General features: G+C 43.5%; 1 protein-coding gene and 1 non-coding gene across 3 annotated transcripts in view; one reads left to right on the top strand and one right to left on the bottom strand.

Moving 5' to 3' along the window:
* The first annotated feature begins 2,183 nt into the window (after nt 1–2,183).
* Nucleotides 2,184–11,982, top strand: part of UBP1 (upstream binding protein 1) — a 64,715-nt gene continuing 54,916 nt past the window's right edge. For both annotated transcript variants that reach the window (XM_043886932.1, XM_043886931.1), the window contains exon 1: nt 2,184–2,518. In XM_043886932.1, the coding sequence (XP_043742867.1) occupies nt 2,406–2,518 (113 nt within the window). In that variant the 5' untranslated portion in view covers nt 2,184–2,405. The remainder of the gene's footprint in view (nt 2,519–11,982) is intronic.
* On the bottom strand, nt 10,993–11,099 carry LOC122683338. Its single transcript, XR_006337690.1, has one exon. It is a non-coding gene; the product is annotated as a U6 spliceosomal RNA (small nuclear RNA).

Raw genomic sequence — 11,982 nt, 5'->3', positions numbered from 1 at the left:
AAAAACAATGATAATTGTTAAAGATGGACGGACCAGATTATAGGTACAGGGACCACTGCAATGGAATTTTGCAGTTGGGGAGACTGGGCTCAACAAGACTGAAGTCAAAGTGTTAGTCAGTTGTGTCCAACTCTTTGCAACCCCATGAACTGTAGCCCGCCAGGCTCCTCTGTCCATGGAATTCACCAGGCAAGAATACTGGAGTGGGTAGCCATTCCTTTCTCCAAGGGATCTTCCGAACCCAGGGATTGAACTTGGGTCTCATACATTACAGGAAGAGTCTTTACCATCTGAGTCACCTGGGAAGCCCCAAAATAGATGTAATATCTAGAGCTGTGACAGCCATCTTGAGACATGTGTGCTCAGTCATGTCTGACTCTTCAGTGCAAGGAATATCCCACCAGGCTCCTCTGCCCATGGAATTTTCCAGGCAGTGGGGTGCCATTTCCTACTCTAGGGGATCTTCCCAACTCAAGGATTGAAACTGCACCTCATGCTTCTCCTGCATTGGCAGATGGATTCTTTACCACGAGCGCCACCTGGAAAGCCCAAGGAGACTGAGCTCAACCCACATACAGCAAATTCTCTAAATGGGAATTTAGAGCCAAGGAGGAGGGCAGAGGTCAGTGGATGGAAAATTGCTAAGAGGAAACATAAAAGGTAAGGGGGGTTCTGGTTGAACCCACCTAATAGGTTTCTTGTTGAAGGCAGGCGAGAGTGACCAGATATTACCTAGGTGATGGTGGAGACTAAGGAATCTGATCAGATACAGAAATAAAGGGTTCCTAAAATGACTCCTTCCTGCTAGACCTGAATTTTACAGATAGGACAGGAGAAGATTGGGAGCCTGACTCAAGTTCGCTCAAGCAAAGAATCTTTGTCCTAAAACACCAGTAACTTCTCCTACTTGTCTTTTGGAACTTGCCTTTGGATTCCAGCTGCCGAGTTGTATGGATGTCAAGACCACACGGAAAGTCCACGTGTAGGTATTTCAACAGCCCAACTGAGGTCCGGGTCCACAGTCAGCATCAGCAATAGACATGAATATGGGTATCCTTGACTCGACAGGAAAGACCCTGGATGGGAATACCCCTATGTCCAGTGAACTCCAGAACCATAAACAGTAACAATAGCATAACAGCCTGAGACCGAACCCCTCCTTTAACTCAAGCTCGCCAAACTGCACAGGGTAGTTAGTAGTCGAGATAACTTTCCGGAGCCCTTTCTCGGGAGCACTGATTGGCTTGCACTCACGTCAGTCAAGACTTTCTGCCTAACGGGTCGTTCAGCCCCCAGAGAGGGAGTTGAACAGCCAATAGTCCGCTAATGGCTAAGACGCATAACCCATCTCGCCATCTATAGAGTGGGCAAAACCCAGAAACTACCCACAAAGACCACATGAGATCAAAGCACATCCAGAAGTGGGGTTTAGGGCGGCTTCCTCCAGTACGGCCCAATAAATTCTCTCTTTTGGCAGCAAATTCAGTCCTAGAACCCGCCCAAGAGGAAGAAGATTTTGATTGGTGGTTTAGTATAGAGGCACGGGGACTCACGGGAGCCTCGATCAGGCGCTTGCCATTATTGTTCAGGTCGCCTGTCAATCAGCCTGCCTTTCGGGATGTGCGGAAACGGGCGGCCCTTTGGCTCCGCCTCTTCCCGGGCTGGCGGGCAGGGAGGCCGCCAGGCCGCGGAGGCTGGGAACCTGCCGTGTGGGCGGAGCCGCACGACACTGCCCCACGGTTCCCTCACAGCTAAGTGTCGGGAGTGCCGCGAAACCCCGGGCGGTGCGGGGCGGGGTGGGCCTGGCCCGGGGCGAGCGCGGGGGCGGGGCCGCGGCCGGGGCGGGGCCGCGGGAGGCGGAAGCGGCGAGCGAGCTCGAGCCGGAGCCTCGTAGAAACCAGCCTTCGGGCCGGCGGTGCGGCGTCGGCGGGGTGGGCCGGGGCGGCGGGGCGCTCGAGCCGGGGCGGGCGGGCCGAGGGCCGGGGGGTCGAGGCCGGTGGTAGGGTGACGGGCGGGCTGCGCTCCCGCTCCCGCGCGTTCCCGGGGAGGATGCGACCGGGGGCCTCGGGGCGGGGCGGGCGGCGGCAGCGGCGGCGCTAGCGCTAGCGGCGCAGGGGGTGGGCGGCGGCGGCGGCATGAGGCGCGGGGCCGGCGCCCGCGGGAGGGAGGCGCTGCCGGCGGCCCGGCCGCTCCCGCTGCAGCTGCTCGCCGGGTTCGCCGTGCCCTGCCCGCGCGGCCCCGGCTGTTCTCATCCCGGCCGCCGCCCGGGCCGCTGCTGGTGACCACTCGCCGCTCCGCCGGAGGCTTCACCCGCGCCCTCCCTCAGGACGCGCCCGCGGAGCTCCGGCCCCTGCGCCCCGCTCGCGGAGACCGCGCCGCGCGCCGGGCGGCGGCGAGGCCGGAAGATGGCCTGGGTGCTCAAGATGGACGAGGTGATAGAGTCCGGGCTGGTGCACGACTTCGACGCCAGCCTCTCGGGCATCGGGCAGGAGCTGGGCGCCGGCGCCTACAGCATGAGGTACCAGTGCCCGGGGGCGGGCGGGCGGAAGCCTCCGTCTCCTTGGGAAGGGCCTGCACGACCCTGGGCCTCTGCCCGCGCCATGGAGCCCCGCGGGCCTCTGCCCACCGCGGTGGCGGGCGACGGAGGGCGGCCCCGCAGGCTTCGGCCCCGCGGGCCGCTCCCGAGGGCTACAGTTTTGCTGTAAAATACGCCCCGCTGTTAGGATGACTAGAGTTGGGGGAAGGGGCTACCTCGCCTTGCAAATGATTTACAAGCCACTTAGAATTGGAATAAGGTGTGCGAAATGGTAGGGCTTGTGTTGGGAAACACTCTCCAAGGTTTTGGTGCCAGTTCCTACTCTGTTCTACATTGTAGTTTTTCCTGGTCACAAATTTTAATCTCTTGTTATTCCAATAGTAAGTATATCATAACTGGAAGTATCCGCATGGGAGAAATAGCACAGTAACTTAGGTTTTGTTGTTTTTTATTGTCTCAAAGTGAGGTTTTTTTTCATTGAGGGGTAATACCCTCCGAGGCTGTTTCCTTTTGAACAAGGCTTGAGGATGCACTGATTACACCGCAAAAACAAGTTTGTTTAGTCTCTGCTCTTTGTACAAGCAGCCATTCGTTTTGTTTAATTTTGAGAGGTATGAAACACATCTGAGCTTAGTCTCTTGCCTTGATCCTGAAGAAAATTCGCTTGTTTTTTCCTACCAGTTTGGTAGCTCTGTGTTTTTATTTTGCAGCACTTTTTATGGAAAAACAGTCTGCATACTATACATTCATCCGATTGAAGTGTAGACTTCAGTGGTTAGGCAGCTTTTCCTTAGTGCGAATTAAGTGAGATTTTCCATAGATGGTCTTTAACGCCTGGTGTCTTGAAAGTGCTGTCCAATTTCTCACTGCAGCTCTAGGGGAAGGACAGAGAGAATGAAAAGAAGAAAGCCTTCTGGGTCAGAGCAGGCCTCGGATGGTAGGGACTACTCCCTGAAATAATTCAGCTTTTCAGTCTTCAAGGGAAACTCTGAGCTGAAAGGGGGAGATGGTTTGTAGGGTGTGGAAGCGCCTGGAGGAAAGCCTTAGGTCACCAGTCTGTGACCCTGACCTGATCTGTGCAGGTCTTCCTGAACTTGGCACTTCCTGTCTCTGCAGCTGTGCAGCCTGAGGGCTCTGGATGAGGTGGCTTATTTTCTAGAACAACTGTCTTAGTTGTTGAGGAAATTGAGCTGCTGAAAGTCATAGGGTCACTCCTGTAGGCAGTACTAGAGGCACTGATTCCCTAGTGGGAACAGGAGCCATGGTGCTCCTGGAGACCCTGGACTTGCAGGCAAAGGCAGAAGAGAGCAGGTGAGGCAAATTCAGTGTTTATCCTCAATCAGGGTTAGTGAAGGTCTGCTGCTGAGAGCTTTGCTTATTGAGGGCTATTGTGAGCTGTTATTGAGAGACGACTTTAGATTTCTAGAGTTCTGTTTGTTTCAGAACTAGGTTCATTAGTTGGCCATTTGTCTCAGCCAACTAATGAACATTTTGTTTGTGGCCTAGAAAGAGAATTTTGATATTAAACCTTTTTACTACCTTGTTCTTTTAATGTCTGACATCTTTGTAATTCTGTGTCTTTAAACAACACTTGCCATGAGGAAACTTTTTTCCAGTGATTGTCTTCAGTTAGTGGTTCCGTGGTGTATGTCTTTTACTCTGAATTTTCAAGTGTCTTTGAAGGCAAATACCACTTTTAAGGAGCCTGTTTATTTTTTTTTTATTTATTTGGGTCCTCAAAATCTGAGAAGAGCCAGGAGACTACTTGCCTCTTGCAAATTCAAGGCCCTTCATTTGAAATGCGAGCTTGGGCAGATTCCAAGATTGCCCTGATCTAGAGAAGGTCTGAAGAAAGCTTGGGGCTGTTGCAGACCTCCTTTGATGGCCCTTGTGCTTCCCATGCCTGGCCCTGGAGCTGGGAGTGCCCAAGCCCCTCTGCTCTGCAGGGCAGTGGCCTCCTTAGGCATCAGGGAAGCGGGACATGCCCGAGTTCCAGGGAGGTAAGGCTTGTGATTTTTGTCTATTTCGTTTCTTCTCTCAAGTTCAAGAAGTAAACTTGAGGTGCTCAACTTAAAATTACTGGAAAAGCGACTTCTTGATACCAATTTGCTCTGGAGGCAACTTTCCATTTTCAGAATGAAGTATGCTTACTGCATGTGCTTTTTAAATGCTTAAATCAAGAGGTATTTCTAAATACTTCTTTTAGGAAATGATTGCTTCAGCTTTGGGGGAAGACAGCATGAAAGAAACCTGTGGTTTCTCTCAATGGCCTGACAGTTTTGAAATGTATGTTTGCGTTAAACAATGTGGGCTGATAGTATTGGATTATGATGAGGCTAATTTCTGGTAAAATCCTTGCTTCTTCCCTTTTGTTCTCTACACTCCAGTCTTCACTGTGTGTTTTTCTTCTGTGTGTAGCCAGTACCCCATTTGTATATAAGGGATAGGCTGCTGCAGATGCTGTTTGAAATGAGGCAGGTCATAAGTATTTTTTAAAATCTAAGTTACAGCATCAGAAGTCTAGAGATGGTCAGAGACCTTAGAAGGCTCATAGGCCAGTCCTGTTCTTCTAAGTGAGTAGATGTTAAAGTGATTGTTAGTAAAGTGATTGTCAAAAAATAAAAATAAAAAAAATAAAGTGATTGTCAGTGACACTAGCGATTCAACAGAGGACTGAGTTTCCCCTCACTGAATGAAGGCCGAAACCCATTGTAACTTGAAATCTGGGTCATACATGTTCTGTGAAGTAAGGAGCAGATAACCAAAGGACTCGAAAAAGTAAAACTCAGTAAAACTCTTCTAGGAAGTTCTTTTGGGCCTCCTGGTAATTTTCATTCCATCTTAAGGGTTTGCAAAATATGTATAATTTATAGTAAGTTAATTTTCAAGATTTAAGGAATAATCTGAAAAAAATTTTTTTAAATGTTATTTCTTTATGCATAAAAACATTTTTGATACTAAATCATTCCCTTCCCAAAGAGCATTGGCCTGAGCTCTGTAAAACTTCACTATGGTTTAAATCTGTTTTGAAACAAAAGGTGTACTTTACATATATTCTCAATTGGGAGGTACATTTGTAGTTTATCAATAATTTGCTAAATCAAAACTGGTTTGAGATGAAGACAGATTTTCTGTACTGATTAAAGAGTTAAAAGGTCAGTTTATAGACCTTTGGAGGAAATGGGAAAATTTCAACTTTGTGATCAGTGTTAAGTTAATAAAAGATGACTGAGGATATATTTTACTATGTAACTACTAACAGCTGATGGTTTTCTGTGGGTCTCATGCTAAAGCAGAATGTTCTGGAGTGGATGACATTTCTTGGGAGTATAGGAAGTTTTCAGAGTCAGTGAAATTTCAGAAATTTATTATGGTGGTACCTGAGACTACTTCCAAAATTGGCAATAATTTCTATAAAATTCTTCATTTCAAATTTCAAAAACTTTTTCTGGGTTTAATATTAAAAGAATTCAGTAAATTGTTGGTTAAAAAAAAAGACATTTCAGAGTATAGTGTCCACATTGGACTTTATAATTAATAACTAAATTATAATCAAATTCACTTAATTAAATAAAATTCATTACTCTAAAGCAGGGATTGGCAAAGTTTTTCTATAAAAGGCCAGATAGCAAATATTTAAGGCTTTGTAGGCCGGAGGATCTCTGTCACTCTATTTTGTTTGTTTACAACCTTTTAAAAAATATAAAAGCAATTCTTAGGTCCTGGTTGTATAAAAACAGGCCAGCTGAGTTTGGCCTTTGGGCTGTAGCTAGTTGACCCCTGCTCTAAAGGATAGATTCTAATAATATACTTTGATTGCCTTGGAGAAACATTTGCTGAGTATTGAAACCTTATATTCGAAAAGTAATATTTATGTAGACTGACCATTCACTCAGCTAATTTATACGTAGCCTATTGTTTGTCCATGGATTTCATTGTGTTCAATTTTTAAAATCAGGGCGGTCCCCTCATTCCCCTAAGAGTAACTTCAGTACAGTTTGTGTCCTTCATTCAGTGTTGTTTGAAACTTGGTGTTTTATTGATATAGTCTCATAATTTGAAGTGTTTCATCAGAGTAACACTTGACAGTTTTCCAGGACAACCTAAATGTTTACTTTCGGTGGAAAGGAAAAAAAAGATGTTTGATCCTTTTGTTGTTGTTGTTGTAGGTTCTGTCACTGAATTTAGAAGTTCTGTCATTTTTGTTTTGCTTGCTTTGGAACATATCTGATAGATGGACGTGAAACTGTTCTGTGCTGAATCTTGATAGTAGAGTCTTTCTGTTTTAACTTTGTGCGTTTGAGTTAGGATTTACAAGTTCAAATAGTGTAGAGAGCTAACATCTACACTTTACCCTGTATCTCCTACTTCCATAATCAGAGTACAGTTTTCAAAACTGCCTTGGTACAGAACTGTTATCTGAAGAACAAAATTTATTTGGATTTCAGTGTTTTTTTTTTTTTTTTTTTCCCTGTATTGCCTTTTTTCTAATCCATGTTCTGTCTAGGATCCCATATTGCCTTTATTTTTTATCTCTTTCAATGACAATCCCTTAGCCTTTGCTTCTCTTTTATGACTCTGATACTTCTGCTATGTAGTAACTAGAAATGTTACGTCTTTAAACACGTGACAGTTTTTTGAAGGCAAACATAGACTATACCTATGAATACTATTCGGCTTTCAAAGGATCTTTGTCATTCAGCAGAATGATTTTGAGGAGAGTAGAACCCTGTTGGTGTCTTTTTATTACGGATTACTTTGTTTCAGTCTATCTGAATAGAATAGCATACTGTATGTTTTGTAGTCCATTCATAGTCAGAAACTTTTACATTTTACTAATTTATTTGAGAAAACAATTACAAACTATTATACATTACCACAAATATATTTTATTTGAAAACTTTTTTTCAAAACCAAACATGTGAAGAATGGCATTCTCTTATACTTGCAAATTTATTTAATGTCTGGCATAGTAAAGCAGATGGATTCTCTTACCTGCTAGTAGAGTATACTATTTTGGTTGACATAAGTGAAGAAAATTCAGCCTCACATAGGTAATGTGGCTGGAAAAGGAGAGATTATTTTAATAGCCGTTTCAGATTATCCTGGATATTCTTCTTTGATAGTATAGCAGCATATCAGCACTTGAGAAGAGGCAGTTTCTTAAAGTTGCAATGTGGAATCTGAAACTGTGTCAATGTACTTTTTGTATTGTTACATTAGAATCAGTTGGTCTGTTTTGAACTTTGACTGGGTCTCTGAACCTGTACACTTTTAAATGTGCAAGTATTGGTCATTTGGAAAATAATGATTTCTTGAGTTTTGCAAATCTCAATGTTCTCATTTTTCGCTATGCAATCCCAAAAAATCACATTCCTTAGTATCACCACCATCTCATCAGAGAAAGCATGTGGTGGAAGGAGGGTGCAGATTTTGTCATTGGTAACAAATGCTGTCATAGTTGTTTTCCTTGAAATAAAGGGCTCACTTTATTTTTAAGGAAATTTCTGTCAAATACTCAGAAATGAATAATCATAGTTTGTCAGTTTTTAAGTAAAAATGATATTCTGTAAGAGAAGCTGCTTAATCCATTCACAGATCAGTTTCATAAAAACCTTTTCTTTAGAAAACCATTGCACTTAGGTGTGCAACAGAAATACATTATACCTACCCAAGGACCAGTATTTAATAAAGTTAATGTTTTTATACAATGACTGCTTGTGTAGCTTGGTGCTACTGCGTCGATTCATGCCAAGGCACCTGCAGCTTTAACCAGCATCGGTTTTGTGCAAATGTCAAGAGTGAAAAAGGCAAATAATGGTTTAGTATTATTCTGAGCGTAGATCTGACCTCCTGAACCCCGGAAAATCTCAGGTTCTCCAGGATTTCTACGACCATACTTTGAGAACTTCTCATCTGATATGTGCCTAGAGTGTGGATATTTAAAGTATTTTCTACTAAATTAAAAGCAAACCCACTCTTAAAGTTCAGAGAGCCCCGCAAAGGGAAGAAATAGGATTTGAAGTTGGGGGTCTGACCTCCACTTCTTTCCACTGCACCTGTTGGCTGCTCACCAGTGAATAACTGAGAAGTCTTCTCAAGGTGGAAGGTGATCTTTCTGGATAGAAGGAAAATCACATGTGAATGCTGTATTTTCTTTTCTTCTTTTATCTTTCTTTTTTTTTCTCTCTCTCTCTTCTCTGCAGGACCTTGCTGAACTTATTAGTTCTAATAATTTTAGGGGCTCAGATATCCTAGTTGATATCTTTAAATAGTGATGGGTTTGTTTCTTCCTGTGTAATCTTTACATTTCATTTTCTTGCCTTAGTGTGGGATAAGCCTTAGACTTCACTGCAGTGTTTAGAAACACCAAGAACTTGAGTCTTTAGTCTACTTACTGATTAGAGAGAATGCTTCCAAAGTTTCATAAATAGGTTGTCTCTGTTCCTAGCTGAGATTGAGCCTCAATTTTCTTTCTTTCTTTTTTTGGCTCGCCTGTCCTTTTATTTTATTTTATTTTTTTCCCCTGTCCTTTTAAAAAAGCATTAAGGCTGTGTCAGCTTCATGTGAGCTGGATAACTTTCTTTTTATGGGCTAAATATTTTTTTGTGTACTCAGTCGTGTCTGACTCTTTGTGACCCCATGGACCGGGGCCTGCCAGGCTCCTGGGTCCATGGGGATTCTCCAGGCAAGATTACTGGAGTGGGTTGCCATGTCCTTCTCCAGGGGATCTTCCTGACCCAGGGATCGAACCCAGATCTCCTGCATTCCAGGCGGATTCTTTACCATCTGAGCATGGGACTTAATTTTTTCTTCAAGGTTTTATATAAAGCTTTTTATAAAGACAATCTGGACTAGATGATTTTATTTTATTTTTGGCTACATAGGTGTTTGCCTGTTTAAATTTATTTAATGGGCATAGGAAATTCACAATTTATCTTAGTTGTGGGATTTTTTTCCAATTTTTTTTTTAACTGATTTCTCCAATATTTGTGATTATACCGTTTCTCTCACTCCATGTGTTTCTTGGTGTGTTTTCCTTCTTCCATGACCTATTTCAGAAGTTTGTGTATATCTAGTATTTTGTAAGAAATCAGATTTTGGTTTTGTTTTTCTTTATTGTGTTTCTGTTTTATTTTTGTGGTTCTTTCCTGTTTTGATTACTCTGATTATTTTCTGTCTTTGGTTAGGTGCTTTCTTTCTCCTTTGGTGTGCTTCTAATCCATTCGTAGCTATACATTTATCTGTGAGTTTCTCTCCCAGGTTTTGAAGGCAGCACCTTTGTTTCCATTCAGTTCCCCCCCGCCCCCAAAGGTATTTACATTTTTATTTATTTTTATTTTTGACTGTGTGTGTCTTCATTGCTGTGTGGGGGTTTTTCTCTGGTTGTGGCAAGTGGGGCCTACTCCCTAGCTGCGGTGTGCAGCTTCTCATTGCCGTGGCTTCTCTTGTTACGGAGCATGGACTCTAGGGTGCCCAGGCCTCAGTAGTTGTGGCACATGGGGCTCAGCGGCTCTATGGCGAGCAGAATCTTCCCAGGCCAGGGATTGAACCTGTGTCCCCTGCATTGGCAGGCAGGATTCTTAACCACTGGATCACCAGGAAAGCCTGTGTTTATTTTCTTGTTGTAGTCTTTTATATATTCTGGATACTAGCCTTGATTACACATATATGCCACAGATAACTCTCCTCTACTCCATGACACCTTCCCATTCTCTTTATGGTGGCTTTTAAACAGAAGGTCTTGATTTGGATACAGTCAGATTGACCAGCCTTTTCATTTATAGTCTTTCCCTACTCCGAGGTCATTAGAGTACTCTTATAGTCTTTTCTGAAGGTTTATTACTTTACATATTATATCTAAGTTTACAGTCTCTCTAGAGTTGTGTTTTTTTTTCTTCTGTTTTTGGTATTGTATGAGAGAAGACCTGTTAGTTGCAGTTGCCGTTATATGAGCCTGCAGTTTACCTAATATCTTTGAAAAGACTGTTTATTTCTCACCTCTATTTTTTGCCATTTGAAAATTTTTATTTATTTTTTAAACTTATTTATTTTAATTGGAGGCTAATTACTTTACAATATTGTAGTGGTTTTTGCCAGACATTGACATGAATCAGCCACAGATGCACATGTGTTCCCCATCCTGAACCCCCCTCCCCCCTCTCCCCCCATCCCATCCCTCTGGGTCATCCCAGTGCACCGGCCCTGAGCGCCCTGTCTCATGCATCGAACCTGGACCGGTGGTCTGCTTCACATATGATAATATACACGTTTCAACACTACCCTCTCAAATCATCCCACCGTCGCCTTCTCCCATAGAGTCCAAAAGACTGTTCTTTAAATATGTGTCTCTCTTGCTGTCTCGCATATAGGGTCATCGTTACCATCTTTCTAAATTCCATATGTATGCGTTAGTATATTGGTGTTTTTCTTTCTGACTGACTGCACTCTGTATAAAAAATGTGGAACGCTTCACGCATTTGCGTCTCATCCTTGCGCAGGGGCCATGCTAATCTTCTCTGTGTCGTTCCAGTTTTAGTATATATGCTGCTGAAGTGAGCACTGTCTCTCACCTCTTTATACTGCCATTCTCTTATAAATCCAGGGCCCATCAGTGTTCTAAATCTGTTGTCCTCTTTGCAGATTCTGGATTCCATCCTTGTGTTCTTCGGAAGTACCCAGCTAGATGATGGTTTGTCATCACACTCTTGAATTTGATTTGTTAATACTCAGTTTAGGCTTTTTGCATCTATATTTATGGCTGACGTGAGCTTTTCACTTTCTTTTCTAGTTTTGTTGGTACCTCGTTTTGATGTCACAATTGCATAAGTCTTCATAAGGAATAAGGTTAATTCCTCGGTTTTTGTCCTGTTGAATAGTTTGTATAGGAGCTGCCCCTGCAAGTCTGGTAGAACTCCTCTGGGAAAGTTTTCTCTGGGGGAAAATTTTTAACCACAGTATCAGTCTCTGTAGCATTTTTTTTTAAGCTTTTTCTGTCTTTATGATTTTATTTGCTTTGACTGTGCTGGCTGTTAATTGCTTTGCATGGTCTTTCTCTGGTTGTGGCCAGCAGGGCTCCCCTTCATTGTGGTGCACGGGCTGCTAACTGCGATGACTTCTCTTGTGGAGCACAGGCTCTAGGCACTGTGGGCTTAGTAGCCGTGGCACAGGGAATTGGTTGCTCTGCAGCATGTGGGATCTTCCCGGCCCAGCGATGGAACCCGTGTCCCCTGCATTGACAGACAGATTCTTATCCACTGCGCCACCAGAGAATTCCCCTAAAGTTTTTTATGTCTTAAAGTTTTGGTGTTACTTTTCTAGAAAATTGTTCATCTTATCCATATTTTCAAATAGGTTGCTATAGTTGTTAGTGATATTCCCATCTTAACTAGTTTTTATATCATTAGTTACATCTTTTTTTACTCATCTTTATCAGTGCCTTCTCT

The sequence above is a fragment of the Cervus elaphus genome, chromosome 24 (assembly GCF_910594005.1).
Source record: "Cervus elaphus chromosome 24, mCerEla1.1, whole genome shotgun sequence".
NCBI classification, from domain to species: domain Eukaryota; kingdom Metazoa; phylum Chordata; class Mammalia; order Artiodactyla; family Cervidae; genus Cervus; species Cervus elaphus.
The sequence above is the reverse complement of the archived record's forward strand: the minus strand, read 5'-3'. Positions and strand labels throughout refer to the sequence as shown.